The sequence below is a fragment of the Musa acuminata genome, chromosome BXJ1-5 (assembly GCF_036884655.1).
Source record: "Musa acuminata AAA Group cultivar baxijiao chromosome BXJ1-5, Cavendish_Baxijiao_AAA, whole genome shotgun sequence".
Lineage (NCBI taxonomy): Eukaryota > Viridiplantae > Streptophyta > Magnoliopsida > Zingiberales > Musaceae > Musa > Musa acuminata.
Window position 1 is genome coordinate 9,117,490 of NC_088331.1, and position 16,235 is coordinate 9,133,724.

Sequence of the window (16,235 nt, forward strand, 5' to 3'; positions counted from 1 at the left end):
GTAGAGGTGGGGGTCAGGCTTCCTGACCTCCACATTTCGGGCATGTTTTTCTTATGTCTTTCATCATGGTAAGTTTTTTTAAACAAGATAAGTTTTCCTAACTTACACACCTTAAGTACATTTTGTTTTATGCCTCTTGTCACGACGAATTTCTTCTTATAAAGATCAGATTTTCTCACCTCGTGCACCTCAGGCATATTTTGTCTTGTGCCTCTCATCGTGATTGGTTTTCTTGACTCACGTGTCTCAGGTAAGTTTTGTCTTGTGCCTCTTGCCATGATGGGTTTCTTTTGATGCAGGTTGACTTTTCACAACTCGCATGCCTTGGGTATGTTTTGTCTTGTGCCTTCCACCATGGTAAGTTTCCTCTAATGTGGGTTGGGTTTTTCGATTCACGTACCTTTTGCATATTTTGTTTTGTGCCTCCTACCATAGCAGTTTTATTCTGATGTAGGTCAAGTTTTCTCGACTGGCACACCTCAGGCATATTTTTTCTTGTAACTCTTATTGTGGTGGGTTTCATCTAACATAGGTCAAGGCTTTTTTATTCACATGTCTTGGACACTTTTTGTCTTATGCCTCATATTATGGTAGGTTTCTTTTGACGCGGGTTAGATTTTTCTGACTTACGTGCCTCGAGTGTCTTGTGTCTCTCGTTGTGGTAGGTTTATTTCAACATGGGTCGGGTTTTCTCGACTTGTGTTCCTTATGCACATTTTGTTTTGTGTCTCTCATTGTGGTATGTTTCTTCTGACTCGACTCAAGTTTTTTCTTGACTTGCGCACCTTGAATACATTTTATCTTGTGCCTCCCATCATTGTTGGTTTTTTCTAACATGGGTTGGATTTTCCTAACTTACACATCTTGAATCATTTTGTCTTATGTCTCCTACCATGGTGGATTTCTTCTAACGTGGGTTAGGTTTTTTGAACTCATGCACCTTTGACATATTTTATCTTATGCCTCCTACTGTAATAGGTTTCTTCTGACATTGGTCTAGTTTTCTTATGCCTCTCATCGTGATATGTTTCTTTTAATGTATATCGGGTTTTCCTAACTCACGAGCCTCAAGTATGTTTTGTCTTATGGCTCTAGCCATGGTGGGTTTCTTTTGATGTGGGTTAGGTTTTTTTTTACTAATGTGTCTTGGGCATATTTTGTCATGTGCCACTTTTAATGATAAGTTTCTTCTAATGTAGGTTGGGTTTTCCTAACTTGTATATCTCATGCACATTTTATCTTATGCCTCCCTCTATAACGGGTTGATCTCTACACCTTGGCGAGGTGCTTTCCATTGGTTGCATCTTGGGCTTCGTAGTTTCCTCTCACTTAGTTTACAACTAGTTGTGAGTTGCTAAACGCCATAAAGTCTTGGACTTGAAACTCCCAAGTAAGCCAAAGCCCTAGAGAATTACCTCATACTCGGCTTTATTATTGAAGATTTTGAGCCCAAATCAGTGAACTTGTTCATACACTTGTTTATTTGGGCCTTTAAGGACGAGTTCGACATCAACCCCATCAGAGGTAGTAGAGCCATCCACGAATAGCGTTCATGCTGGTGGGGTGTGGTTGTCGATCTCAAGTGAAGGGAGAATTAATTCTACGATAAAGTCTACTAGTGCTTGGGCCTTTATTGTAGTTCTCAAAACATATCAGATATCGAACTATCCTAGCTCTATTAACCACCTTAGCAGCCTACTTGAAACATCAAACCAAGAGAGGACTTATCCGAGTGGTTGGTCGGTGATTATCTGTACAACATGTGCTTAAAAGTAGGAATGAAGCTTAACTATCGTCAACACTAGTACAAATGCGAGCCTCTCGATATGGGGGGTATCATTCTTCAGGCTCGCTTAGAATATGATTGATATAGTAGATAAGCTTTTGAACTCTTGAGTCATCTCATACAAAATCGAACTGACAATTAGGTTAATGGCAACAAGGTAGAGGCTTAGAGTTTCACCTGATATTGAGAAAGTGAGTTGCAGTAGTTGGATGAGGTGATCCTTTAACCTTTTAAAAGTCTCCTGACACTCCTTTTGTCAATATGAAGCTATTTGGGTTCTTTAATATTCTAAAAAAAATGTGCACCTATCACCCTATGATAAGAATCGATTTAGTGCTACTATTCACCTTGTTAACAATTGTACCTCTCTTGCTGACCGAGGTGGGGGCATATCTAATATGGCTCGCACCTTCTTAAGATTTGCATCTATTTTCTTCTAGCACAAGATGAATCAGAGGAACTTTTCCAAGTTGACTCTGAAGGTGTATTTGGTTGGATTGAGGTGCATGTTTAACTTCTTTAAGATTTCAAATGTTTTGGCCAAGTCTGTCAAATGCAAGTCAGTTGTTTTGCTCTTCACTATCATGCCATTTACATACACTTCAACGTTTCTCTCGATCTTGTACTTAAAGATATTATTCACCTTTCTTTGGTTTTCTCGGGTGCACGTTCCCTAGAAAGTGAAGTTTGAACTCCTTTGCAAGCTATGCAAAAGAAATGATGGAAAGCAGCTTCACGTAGGCAAACCATTCTCGTACTAGGTTTTTAATGTGATCGAGAAGGTGAGGCATATCAAAGCATTTGAAGTACCATACAATGACATTTAGGTATGAAAATATGTGCTTTATTGTGTTGGCACTACTACAGTTGAATGCCTCTAACAATGAGAAACAAAAGTTTGGGAGTATTAGTTCTTCTTAGATTTTCTAGGTGGATGGCGATCAACCCAAGGTGGGTCGACTAGCATCTCCCATTTGGATTGTCGAAACTCTTATCATATCTCCTCTAAACATTAGTTTATTTGTCATAGTTAAATCCACAGGGAATACTCTATCAAATCTGTCGGTCCCATTGAATAAAAGTGTTGTGAGTTAAGGCAAAGCCTCCTTGCCCAAACATGGTCAACAGGTGAGAGTTCTTGCAACATCGAACCCTTCTTCTAATGCTAAAAATATTTAAAAAAAAATATTATTGACATCTTAATCAATCCAATGTGGTTTGGACCTATATACGTAGAGTTGTTCAAGGTACTTCCGAGATAGAAATATCAAGTCCCTGAGATGCCACCTACACAAAAACTAAGGTCGGAATAGGTTTGTCAACCCGATCTTTCCGATACCCAAATTAGTAACATGAGATGTATATGTGTATATGCCCCTCTTCTCAAAAAAGTCCCTTACCTCTTAAAGATAGACTTTTATATGTGGTCATAAGGGATGCAAAATATTTTATAAAATATTCTACGGGGAGATAGCCACTAACCACCTCCAACAACCTCCCCTTGACCTCTTGTCCACATGGGCAACAAAAGAGGGGCAGCTCATAATCGCTTATCTTGACCCTTGTCCAATGGGTAGACGAGTGGAGGATATCATTTGTCTTCTTTTTCCACCATGAACATCACGATGTTATATATCGTACGAGGATTGATTGACTATGTACTCTCTATCAACTATAATTTATATAATTGAGTTATAAATTTATCATATTGGATCCACATGTTAAGAGAGAGTATTCACGTGAGATGTTGGTTCCTCTATAGTTCAATTGATGATGGCCATCAATACTTTCGAGTAGGGAGAAATGAGATCAGATAAGTCATCGGTAAAATACTGTCCAAATCTCGTGTACGTCAAACGAAATCGAATGTGAAGATAGACATAGCCATAGCGTTTCCTCTTATGACATCTTGTTTCTCTTACTCAAAGGAAATATGTTCATCATAAGCTAATCTTTATTCCCCACCTTTTCTAGCCTAGACATTGCTGACCTTCGCCTCACCTGCACATCTCCTAGGCTAGAAACCCTATATAGTTCAGCAAACACTCATCAACCCTAGTTGTCATTTGTCAACCATGTGCCAATGAGACTCAAACGTGCAGAAAGCAGCTGAATCATCTCCACAGCTACTAAGTTCATCTCATCTGTAGGCTCACTTCATAGAAATCAAGCACTAGCTTATAAGTTCATCACTTCTGCTGCTTTCAGCTGTTATCCAATAATGACTCAGAGAGAAGGCTGGCTGAACACTACCAATGTGCTTTGAGGTGTAGCTGCTCATTTCTACTAAGCTCAATCGCGATAAAGAAGCAAAAGGTAGCGAACTCTTTAAACTATAATTTAGTGGCTCTCTCCCTTGATGTAGTGGCAAGAATGTGTGCATCATGATGACCACAATCTTCTCTTCTGATATTTAAGAGACCCATGCTGTGCTGTGGTCCTGTGCATATGGGAGGTAATTAAGAGGATTGCCGCTTGCCCACTTGCATTCTTCTCATACATCCCAAAAGCCTCAAAGCAATCAATAGGGTGAATGCTCTCCCAGCTCGTTCTACTAAGCTTCTTTCTAACAACAAATCCCTCAGGTTTCATGTTGCCTATTGGACTTGTCATAATTTCGATTGTATTGGTAGAACAATAAGATCGTTCCTTGGAACCTTAGTGACTAGTGTTAGAGTCATGAGAAGTCTTTCTCTTTATAAGGATAAATTTGTATATATTGACCCGTCTCAAATTATGTATTGATGGGAGCTTCCTGCATTCTATTCATCCTTTTTAGATAAATGATTATATGGCCTCAAAAGATATTGACATCTTAAGTTCCAGACAAGACTATCTCTGGTTATAATAGGAAAGAAATATGTTTTTGATGCTAAAGATTGACATCCTAATTTTGAGGAAAAGATGTATTAATCAAAGAATTAAATTCTTCTAACATTTCTCAAAGTGAAATAAAAATAAAAATAAAAATCCTGACGAGACTGTCTGTGTGATTGAAATGAAGAATAACAATGTTGAGATACAATCTTCTTCATGTAGTTACTTACATAGTTCGAAAGATCAAAAGGAAAAGTGAATGTTCCTCTCTATGCCTCTCGAGAATCCAATGGACCACGCTGATGTTGCACCTCCATCTGCGGCAGTCTCTGTGTGTGGCCCATCTCCTCTCCTCTCACCCCATGCTACTCCAAAGACGATCCTATTGCCATTCACATGCTTTCTCTCCCCATCCCCGTTCCTGCACCCAACACCTCTGTTTCCTCCTTGTCTCCTCACTCGGTACCTCTAGCTTAGACCGTAAATGTCGATCACACCTTTCTTCATATCGGCACTCGAAGACAATGCGTCAACTTCCGACCCTTTTTCATGGCAGCAACACGACTCATCTGAGCTATAGAGTGGGGAAAAGGCCAACGCTGGTGGGCAGTAGGTTCGTGGTGGGAAATAACCTGATTGGAAATTGAAGTACATCCTCCTTCGGATGCGTGGATGACAAGCATTTGATGTAGCGACACGATGCCGTAATTGCCGGTGGCTGTCTCCGGGTGGATCCCTCTCCCATCAGTGGACTTTGCGCGGAGAGGGAATCCGAAGCAAAAGTTAGGCATGGACGATTCCAAAGCAAGTCATCAGAGACGTGAAGGGTAGCCAAAGAAGGTTGAAGAGCGGAGAGGAAGGAAGAGTCAGACTTTGTTGGCTTCCCTCCTCATCACAGTCCAACTCTAATATATTTGCTTTGCTTTGAAGGTTGTCTTCCTTTACAGACGATGAAGCTGGTCAGAAGACCAGTAAACGAAGACATGACTGCCATCACCGCACCAAAGCTTCCATTAGCAGTATACATCCATGAAACACTTAACTACATGCTTTACAGGACAGTACTCTTTGCTTCACACACATATATTGTAGTCATCAACGTACACTGCGTTATGGGTATACATAGATTCTATGGACAACATGCGACTGGGGGAAGACGACGACGACGGACTCCTATGTGACTTCAAGAGGAGGAGAAGATGAACCGGGTTCAGTTCCTAGGGCTGAGTTGGTTCACGAGGGCCAAGGCGTTGCTCGTGACCTGGGATACCTCGAGCACCTTCTTCCTGATGGCTGCCCGCACGGCCGGGCTGGCGTACTGGGAGAGGCCGTCGAGGCACGTCGTCTCGTCGGTGAGCGAGGCGCTGACCCAGGTCCGGACGTTGCTGAGGTGCCAGGCGAACCGGGGGCTCCGCGGCCGCCCCATCCGCCTCATCTCCCTGACCGACCGCCTCAGCCGGTCCTCGCTGTCCTGCATGGTCCCGATGCAGTCCCGCACCGCGCCGGCCTCCCGCGACCGGAGGCTCTTCCCGCCCCCGGCCGACATCCGTCTCACGAAGGCGGAGGCGGACCCGGCCCGGTCGGCGCTGACCGACAGGGCCGCCCGGGCCAGCTCGTGCTTGCTCAGGTGGACCGCTTGCGCGTACGCCACCAGGCACTGCTCGCACAGCGCGGGGTACTGCGTGACCATACAGGACTCCCGCACGAACTCGGCGGGAGATCTGGCGGCGGCGGCAACGACTCCACTGCAGATGGCGATGATCAGAAGAACAAAAGCGAGAATGGAAGGCTTCATTGTCGCTTGACAATTTCCTCTTCTCTCTTCTTCTTCTTTTTCCCGCATCTTCACATCAAGAGGTCGCAAGGCTTTTATAAAGGCCAAGGCCGACCGACTACAGTGCTTCACGTGACATGGTCCATTCTTCCTTGCGCTAGTTGCCCTTTGTTTGGTGGTGCTCCATGGTGCAATAAACTACGTAAGATATCATGGAGTCCAAGCGTAGTGCTGCGTGCGAAGATGCAGCGCATTTGGTGGTATATATATTCTAAGATACTCGTGGTCAAACATGCTCCATTGTGATGTCCACTATTCAACACATATGGCTTCACTGATAGGTCATAATCCCATGCAAGCATCACGTGAGCGAGTAAATGCCATGACAAGCAACTTCACTATAGAAGACTTTGCACAGAACGATCTCCTCACTGTAGCCACACCAAACCATCGGTGAAGGAGAGAACTGCTACTGTCACTCTGGCAAGAGTGGAACCTGTTTGCATAGGATGTGCGGTTACGAGAAATCGAATGAGATGACAGTGTATGATGTACTTCTGTATGCGGACGATCAAATACATACACTGTGTTCGTGTGTGCATGGCTACTATACGCGATGAGAATGGCGTTCGGACCGACTCCCGACAACCTAACCAAGAAGCACGGTTGATTGATGGAATCATCCAGAATACTTTGGAACAACGCCGAAGCTAAGAAGAGAGTTGCAATAGAATAATGGTAGTGTGCAACACGTGACAGGGCTGATTGATTATTATGCGTCGCGACTCAATTGCCGACATGATTTGATTGCAGTAATGATGAATTGACATGGAATCGATCGGTTAGTAGGGTGCAAATTAATTCTGTTAGCGGTACACTTCATTATCATGAGATAGGAGGACATGAAGCTTATGCTGTTAGATCAAGATTGGAATGGGTTTATAATGTTGATCCGAACCCGACCCACCCGCCCACAGGTCACAATTTATCGACTCATGCCCGAACCATTCATCCAATGGTTCAGATCCGAACCGGGTTGGCGGATCAATACATTTCAAATTAGATCGAGGCGGTGTTTGACCTGGTTGAGCTCTTTGACCAAACACGGACTCATGTGGCGTTGGGGTCAACATTCCACGTCACGTAAGCCTAATTTTGGACCGGGTTGAGCTCTGTTGTAGTGTTGAAATCGAACCGAAGAGACACCATCTGTTCTGGGGGTTCGCCTATGGGCTTCGATAGCGTGCAAGTAATTTAAGGCCGAAACTGGACCGCGAACACCATCACCGCCAATTAATTCCCTGTTCGGCCCTTCCTTCCTCGTCTCCTCGTCGACTCAGGCTTTCGATCCTTGTCGGCGGCCGCAAAACCTTGAATCGATTACCGGATCCTGATGGATTGCGTCGTAGATCGAATGGGTTGGGTCAACACGGATCTCTCGCTTGATCGGTACGCCAATTTCTACGGTTTTAGTTTATTGGGCGATTGTTGAGCTTCTTCTTTGGTTTCGATCGATCAGCGTTCGTGTTCTATGATTCGCGTGATTCGCATGCTAGAACTTGATTTCCGGTTATGAAGGTGTTAGCTTTTGTGTCTTTGGAGGTCGAGGGCTTGGAGCTTAAGGCATCCAAAGAGCATTGCTCTCACTGTGGCCGCTGTCATCTCGAAGGGCATCTCAAAAGAAATGCGCTTTGAAAGTTTGATAGACCGGCACTTATCGTTCGAGTCATAAAGCTTCTTTGTCCTGACGTTTGCTATGGGAATCATAGCATCGTTGTGCTCCAGTAAAGAAGTCTCTTCCCATTGATCTTATCCCCTTCCTTTTGATTGCAGCGATGATCTCTTTACACTCTCTTGAAACCCATACTGTTGCAGTTGCTACCTACTGCACATCGATGGATGTGTCGTTTCCTTTCTTCTGATTGCGGCGTAGATTGGCTTTCCTAATGCACGAACGTGTTATGCTCAACCTTTATTTATGATTATTACTGCAGAGGGTCCCATCTGTGGGGCCGTCTCTTTTACAGTCCAAGGTTGGTGGGTGAGAGAAGTAACGGCAAAATATGTATGACAAGTATACGCCGAAATCGGAGAGTCGCATAACTCGACGCCTGCATCCTTCCATGGCACTTGTGTCATTTAAGTAAAGGGAAGGGGCAGAGTGCCGGTGTTTCTCGTGTGCCAAACTTGGACGGTGTACAATCCCGCATCAGACATCTTGTCCGTTAAACAGTCTCTTGTGAGCCACGTGGAGAAACCGCAGACGTAGATCTCGCAGCGGATCACCATCGGGGTACGGTGCCCCCGCACCTGCCGTCCACGATCCTCCACCACCGCCCAGACTCCCATCCTTCCTGCCGCCTACAATGACCTTTTTGCCCTAAAGTCTTGAACGCATTTTGCTGGTCCACCCTCGGGTTCTCCTCGTTTGGATGCTTCGACCTTTATCGGATTCCTCCCATTCAATATAATACGACAAGTGTAGGAAACCCCATTGTGGCAATCAAACGCCCAAATCTATACCGGGATCAACAAGGTCAAGATGATTAGATCGCAGATAAGATCATCGGAAGTTGAGGATGTTTCGGTCTTTTCAAGTGAGAATCGTTGGCAATATGGTAATTTTGTTGGGGCCTCGGGGGCTTGCGTGAGCGGAACTCTACTACATAAAGGGCTCCTCTGGCGATCGACTCTTCCTCCTCAAAATCCTCGATTCTTCTGCCTCTCTCCGTCTGTGTCTATTATTGTTCGAATTGCTGCTCCTCGTCTCCGTCACCCGGCGGCGATCTCCGTCAGGTCGCCGTTATAACGGCGTGAGAGGACGGACTCTGGTCACCTTCCCCCCCCGGACTCTTATTCTAGCTTGTTTTCCCCTCCACATTTCCGTTACGTCTGTTCGTTTTGTTCCGTCCTTTTATTATTATTTAAAGACCACTTTGGGTGGTCTACTCTTCTCTTTCGGCGTGCTGACGTGGCGAGAGCAGGAAGGGTTGGGATGACCAGCCACGCCCGTGGCCCTGGGACGCTTGGCGCGCTGAGGAAGCGGAAGGAGCGCGACGCGTCCGGCCCTGCCCGTCCCCAGCTGGCGAGCTCGGCTGAGCCGGCTAAGGACGACAACCGGCTCCTGGCCGGCTACCTGGCGCACGAGTTCCTCACGAGGGGAACGCTGCTCGGGAAGAGGCTCGGGCCGGACCGGGCCGACCCCGGAAAGAGGCCACCTGAGTCGGGCCCGGCCGAGCCGGTGGGGACGTACAAGGAGGCCTCGTATTTGTTGATGCGGGGCGGGGCCCACGTGCCTGGCGTGGTCAACCCCACGGAACTGGCTCGGTGGCTCCAGATGTGACAAGGAAGGACACGTGGAGATCATCCCGTGGGGACGGACTGCATGTCATCGTCCTCGAGCCGGTAAGTGATAAGAATTTGCCGATGAAGGACGACGTTCGACTGTTTCCATCTCGTTTGGGTTCGTCGGTGTCTACTTTCTCGGTGATGTTTCATTGGAAATGGCAGGATTGTTAGTCCATGTATTCCTTCTCTCTTTTCTGTGTTTGCTCGCATTGATTTGCCTCGGAATGATGGAAACCCTATTCTCTCCGTGCTTCTGCTGCGGCTGTACGTCGTCCTCCAACCACATGCTGCTCTCTTCGTACGAATAAAGTTGATGAACACGATGCCAGTATCCATGTCCAAGGAACCATTTTGGTGCGTGCTTCCTCGCGTGCATGCCCTTCATGTCGGCTGCCTTTGACCAGTGAGGGATCCTTTGTTGCAGTTCTGAAAATGAGTTCATGATTCAGGAGGAAAGATACTGTACCGAAGCAAACGCTAAAGGTATAAGTGAATGATTGGTTTCACATAATACGAGTTGATGTAGTAAATGGATTTAGGTAGCAGACCAACCAAGAGAACGCATATTTAATACAAGAGTGGTGCAGATGGATGATGAGTAGTTGATTTACGCGCCATGCCTTCTCGCTGCTTTGATAGAAAAGGGATGGTGGGACCGACGGTAACTGCACCCATTTAATGGAGGAGGAGGAGGAGGACCATGTGGGGTGTTGGGGGTTTCATTTCGGGTTTGGGGAAGGACGCTGTAAAAAGCTGACAAGTTTTGGTTTGACGCGTGTCTGTGGTCCGATACGTGTATCAACTTTGGTCGGATCAAACTGTACCGGACGACATTTGCTTGTATCCGACGGTACGTACCAGTTTCGTTCTCAATATGCATTGTGCCTGCCATCGGTTAAAGATCATGGTCACTCGTCCGAATGTCTGGTACTTGTCGTTCTATCACGTGTCCTCCTCTTCACGAGACCCATCAATAAATCGATGTATCGTGGATCGTTGGTGCATTGGTATGTTGCAGGCTCAATCCTACCGTGGAGTGCTGTTCTACGCAGAGGAATATTTCTCTTACCATTTGCGATTTGTGATTAGGGAATGACCAACTACCAAAGATTAATGCAAGCATGATTACCGAGGTCGAATTCTCTTTCTCTTTCTACCTCCGAATGCCTATTTGGATGTTTGACTTGGATTAAACGTATGCCAACATCAATTTTTTGTGTAGTAGGACGCTCTTAACTTCTCATCCCAACATCAGTTTTTGTGTAGTAGGAGATTCTTACTCAGGCGACATGAGATGATACGTGTTGGGACTGAATTAAATCGGACTGATCAACATCCCCGATATCAAGCAATAATAGTTTTAAAGCTTGTACGCTTTCAGTTTTAGTTTGTAAGCCCCACATATGAAGCAAGCCAATAACCAGCGAAACAATAGCTGAATGTCTGAGAGATTGCCACTAACGAGCCTAACTAGGAAAGAATTTGTCAGACTACTGGAAAATTTGGCTCTCTTATAGATGCTTTGGAAGGACCATAAGTTTACCGCTATTAAACGCAACTAGTTCAAGTTGCAAATTAAAGGAACTATTTTAGCAAAAAATACCATCAACCGCCGATGTAAAACTTTAGGAAAGCATACAACTTTCTGGAAATAAAGATGCACGACAATGTGTTAGTTTCTCATACTCAATAGGACAATTTACGTTGCAAGCACATTGAATTTATTGATGAATAGTGGGATATGGTAGTCAAGTTATGTTTAAAATGTCCGAAGCAGCAAAAACTGCTACGAAAGAATGGCATTCGATTCGCCTTTTGTGTTATCCTCGCTGCATGGGCACATTCAACCGCCCATGCCTTTCCATCACTCTTCTTGTCGCAAGGGCTGCAGCCTCACTTGCACGAATCGTCCCGGTCGCCATGATCGCAGCAAATTCCCTGGTGATCTCTTCCTGCACCTTGTTGCGAGCGTCACCGAGAGGGTCTTCAGCCACCTGGGGTTGCTTCTCTTCGCTTACCGTTGCAAGTTTCACTGCAGGTGGAGTTGAATTTGCATCACCCACAACCTTTGCTCGTGAACTCCCGGAATCAGCGTTATTGCCACCGGATTCTGCAGAGGCATCTCTCATGGTTGGGCTTGAAGAAACGCTGGTTGGAGCAATTGTTTGGGTCATGGATACAGGATTGAATTGAGGAGCTTGAGGTACGGCACCCGACTTTAAAGTTGTTTCCAGCCGCTGAATCATGGGAACTGCAAATCAACGTGTTTATCTGATCATAAATCACCTTTTAAATAATAACATAAAAGACACAGTTGAAACTAATAGAGAGTAATTTCTCTGAGCAAGAAAGCTGTGAAGTTAAAAGGGGTTTCTATGGAGGTTGCAGCCACCCTAATGTCACGGACAAACTTCTAAACAGAATGTTTGATGTAATGCTTATGTATGTCCGTGTCTTTTGGTATGTTCATGTCTTGTACAACATGTAAGGGGACGGCCAAAGGCTTGATAGTCCCATTTTAGTTGGGTTGGTGGCCTCTTTAGGCTTGTAAATAAAAGTTGTGTCATGTGGACACATGCGAGAGATTTTCGATCTATAATGGATCATTTTACCCTTTGTTGTGCAATGGTTCAGAGCTTGTAATGTCTGTTTGTAATTTGCATTGTCTATGAAGTGTTTTTCGGAGATGTTTACTTGTGGATCCCGATTGAGGCGTTCTCTCTAACTCGTTCTCTCTTTTGTTGGTCCTAAGGGACAATAGGACGTTTCGGGGAGGCTGACCTTTGCGGACGGACACGCAAGGGTGCCGGACGACTTAGGCAAAATCAGCTAAGTCCGTGACACTAAGTCACTGTCAGATAGAAACTATTCAGTTCCATATAGACCACTAGATATTATTCATAGGCTCAATGCTCGGTTAGCCTGAAATGAAAATGTTATCATCGCTCTTGTTTTCTATCAGTATGGCACTAGCCAAGCTGCTTGTTTTCTATTAAAGATTTATTTTGGGACTTTCAGGATGGCAAAAGACCAGCCCATAGTACAGGATAAGCTTAGATATAAAAGAATAAAAAAAGTAAAGATGTGATATCTTACGTATAAGTGCTCCCATGGGACTGCTCATGACTTCATTTGGAAGCTGAAGGATGTAGTCTGGAATTGTGGTGCTAACAAGGAATTGTGCCACCTCATTGCTGAAGTTGTTGCAGTTATGACTGAGAAGGTTGTAAGTCTCAGCTGTGTAGCGTTCGCTGATCTCTTGCAAGTACTCCTCAAAGACTTCCTCAGGAACATGTGTCACCCCCAATTCCACAACTCGAATTGGAGTTCCATAGGGAGTCTTTCCAGCTGGGTCTTGTTGAATGCCTCCTGAGAAATAGTATTCTTTTTCATAGACTACCAAACCAGTGTGCCTGTCATATCTCACATTGCAAGATGGAAGGTTGAGTGAATATGATTGCATTATAATGAGGCAGAGATCTCAAGTATATTTGTAAGCCAGATTTCAACAGAACCACTTCAATTAATTTCCAATAAATCTAGTCCCCAAATTGACTTTATCAATAAATATCTAATAAAACTGCAAATTTCATTAAATCTAATCCCCAGATTTACTTGATCAACGAATTTCCAATAAAACAACAATTACAGTAACTATAACCCCCTCAGTATTATTAGGTGCACCTTCTTGTAAACATTGCAAGCTTTGACCTCATCAATATAGCGCAGCTGCCTTTACATATATGCAATTTGAAGACTGAGAATTTGTTCAACATGTTATTCTAACACTTGCTTTGCATAGAGCTTTGCAAAGACAAGTTTAGCCCTGAAAATTCTTAAAACATTCTTGCATAAGAATTACCATAACACCCACTATACCAGTAAAGAGTATAGCTATTGAACCCAATCTTCAACAATCAGGAATTCTAGAGACAAATTGATTTGCACTCTCGTCAGATTGTTTTCTACTCAACCCTAGAACATCACAATTAAGCTGACTTGATAGATATGATGAAATTGAACCTGCCATGAACTTCTATAATTATATCTAGGGCTATCAAAAATAAAAAAAGAAAAAGATCAAACCTAACCAAGCAAATGACTAAAGAAAATAAGTGATCAATTTGCAGAATAGACTTCTGAATCGCCCGACCAAATTGAAGTCAGCTACTTAGTTCAATCTGGAATAGCCCCATGCTTCTAATAATTGGATATTTCTTAGTTAAGGATGTGCAAAAGTCACAATGCCATAGATCAGGTGCATCAACCAGATGTAAAACCTAGAGAAGTTTCAAGTAGACAGCACCAAGCCCTTGGAGTTTGCCTTTGATGTATTCATTTCATCCTTTGCAAAAGTATTATATCAACATGTTGTCATTAAATCTTCGATGAAAGACATGTCATTACTAATCCAACTAGGAAAAAAATAAATCCTTGGTGGACCAATAAAGACAGTACCAATCGGTATTCATTATTTCAAAACTCAAAAAAATAAAGTTTAAACCAAAGCGAAGTATAAGTATTCTATTTTGGATACTTTTATTCTTTAAAGAAGAATAATATAATAATCAACTTTCAGTATGTAAATGTTGCATGTTTTAGATCATCGATCATCATGAACCACATGCTGTCAAATGTCATTGTAAAAACACCATTAGAGTGGAACACAATGTGCACTGTTTTTTTTTCCTTCCAATAATCTATCCAGCTTCAAATCTTCAATTTTATTTGGATTTTCTATAATACTTGAATTACCCACCTACATGACCACAAAATGCTTCAGAGGAAAACCCACCACAATAATATCACCCTCTTTCCCTTCCATCCCTTATAGAGTTAAGTGAAAAGTAGAGAGAAAAGTAATTATAAATATCTAAAATTTTCATACATATAGCATATTTCTATAGTACATCCTGTTCTATAGCCTCGTACTACTCTATCTACAAATTCTAAGGAGATATGCAACCAAAAACCTGAGTTATTTGTCCAAATGTTGAACAACACAAAGAAACAAATTTCTAGTATTAACAAGTGAATCCATCAAGATCATCAGAAAGAGCTGACGAACCATGGTTCTGAGCCCTAAGCAGTGAATTAGGTGTCAGAAGCCTATACAGAACACTCAGTAAGTCGACAAGAAATCAGACCAGAAACCTATTGCAGTCTTCAATTTGATAAATGGTTTGGTCCAACAAGTTAATCAAACACAGTCTTAACATGCCCACATTGTAGATCTGATTTTCACTAAAAACTTTGCATATGCCCTAATAACGATACTACTATGCAAGATAGACCCAGACTTTCCTATGATAGTTTTTATTTACAGTGAATATCTCCAATGCAAACTCAAATTAGTACAGAAGACTTAGTCATGCACGAGCTTTGATTGGCAGATCAAACCGCCCACTAAATGAACACTCAGCCCTAAATGCAATATTCTCAACCATTTTAATTTGCCGTCAAAAGCCTCAAACTAAATTTCCACAAAAGGTTCTGAAAGAATGCACTCCTCGTGAATCGTGATCTAACAGCTGCACCGTTCTTTCTAAACAAGATTTTGGCAAATGAATGAGAGAGCAAGAAGCTTACCATATGGCTTCGATAACCTTTCCCAAAAATGTCATTGAAAGCTGCCGAGCAAGTCCTTGGCTTAGGTCGTACACATGTAACTTGACCTTGTACCCATCCTGCGGCAAAAGCAACAAACTTCAACAAAATCGATCAAGAATATAAATAACTTTATCACACGAATCTGCATCTAGTTGCTACCTCTGCCATCTTCCTAAAATTCCAAAGATCCTTGCTCGAAGCTTCAACTCAAGAAAACCTGAGAGAACCAACATTAACTGAATAAATAGAAATTATTTATCCATGACTGCCTAATCTAGGTTAATAGTTTCTCTTAGGATATCAACAACAATTCCTAAAGTTACACGAAAACTTGCACGAAAAATAAATTAATCGAAACGGATTCCACAAACCCAAAACAGAAAAGGCAAAAAAGATCTCGACTTCGTATTCTAAACCTGAAAATTCGTTGTGCACGAAGAAAGAGATCACACAGAACGAGAACGAATCTCAAACTAGCCCCGATAGGATCGCAATCATAAGATCGGATCATTCCAGACAGCAATCGGAGGAGAAATGGATCTAACAGTATGTCGCGAGAGAAGAGAATACCTGCGAGAAAGGGAGATCGAGGCACGAAGAGGAAAGCAGCAAGTAGATGCGAGGCAAGGCCTTTTAAAGGCCCAGCCCTCTCGACTGGGAAAGCGATCGAGTCAAGATTCTATACGGAGTCATTGTAGGAAGAAACATTGCAATGCATCTGGATGATTGCCATGTAAGCAAATAGAATACCCAGAGAAATACCAACGGCGATGATTGAATTTCTGGACGACGCAGCAGCCTTCGCAGCCCCTTGCACCGGTTCTTTCATCAGGATCTTGTGCGAGGAGATTAGAGCACATGGTTGCGGTGGACGAAAGTTCTTCAAACCTACCCAATCGG

The 16,235-nt window shown here is 43.4% G+C and overlaps 3 protein-coding genes across 5 annotated transcripts; 1 reads left to right on the plus strand and 2 right to left on the minus strand.

The window, feature by feature from the left end:
• Positions 1–5,587: 5,587 nt before the first annotated feature.
• On the minus strand, positions 5,588–6,456 carry LOC135673661 (21 kDa protein-like). The gene has a single exon (XM_065182800.1). The coding sequence runs from the start codon at positions 6,444–6,446 to the stop codon at positions 5,814–5,816; it is 633 nt and encodes a 210-aa protein (XP_065038872.1). The 5' UTR covers positions 6,447–6,456; the 3' UTR covers positions 5,588–5,813.
• Positions 6,457–9,052: 2,596 nt separating this feature from the next.
• LOC135673662 (uncharacterized) lies at positions 9,053–9,971 on the plus strand. Of its 2 annotated transcripts, none has more exons than XM_065182802.1 (2): positions 9,053–9,208; positions 9,362–9,971. In XM_065182802.1, exon 2 carries the CDS (start codon positions 9,373–9,375, stop codon positions 9,718–9,720), a length of 348 nt encoding a protein of 115 aa, XP_065038874.1. In that variant the 5' UTR covers positions 9,053–9,208; positions 9,362–9,372; the 3' UTR covers positions 9,721–9,971. The 2 variants fall into 2 exon arrangements, with proteins under 2 accessions (XP_065038874.1, XP_065038873.1); XM_065182801.1 differs by having other exon boundaries at positions 9,062–9,262.
• Positions 9,972–11,423: 1,452 nt separating this feature from the next.
• Positions 11,424–15,963, minus strand: LOC135673663 (uncharacterized). Of its 2 annotated transcripts, none has more exons than XM_065182803.1 (5): positions 15,906–15,963; positions 15,495–15,552; positions 15,315–15,412; positions 12,822–13,138; positions 11,424–11,976 (listed from the first exon to the last, which is right to left on the minus strand). In XM_065182803.1, exons 2-5 carry the CDS (start codon positions 15,501–15,503, stop codon positions 11,546–11,548), a joined length of 855 nt encoding a protein of 284 aa, XP_065038875.1. In that variant the 5' UTR covers positions 15,504–15,552; positions 15,906–15,963; the 3' UTR covers positions 11,424–11,545. The 2 variants fall into 2 exon arrangements, with proteins under 2 accessions (XP_065038875.1, XP_065038876.1); XM_065182804.1 differs by lacking the exon at positions 15,906–15,963 and adding an exon at positions 15,752–15,875.
• Between the last annotated feature and the right edge of the window lie 272 nt (positions 15,964–16,235).

Coding starts and splice junctions, on each gene's coding strand:
- LOC135673663 (XM_065182803.1), bottom strand. Junction 13,139..15,314: donor AAGGTTATCGAAGCCATATG/GTAAGCTTCTTG, acceptor GAGATATGACAG/GCACACTGGTTTGGTAGTCT. Junction 11,977..12,821: donor TCCCATGGGAGCACTTATAC/GTAAGATATCAC, acceptor GTTGATTTGCAG/TTCCCATGATTCAGCGGCTG.
- LOC135673662 (XM_065182802.1), top strand. CDS start 9,373: ATGACCAGCCACGCCCGTGGCCCTGGGACGCTTGGCGCGCTGAGGAAG.
- LOC135673661 (XM_065182800.1), bottom strand. CDS start 6,446: ATGCGGGAAAAAGAAGAAGAAGAGAGAAGAGGAAATTGTCAAGCGACA.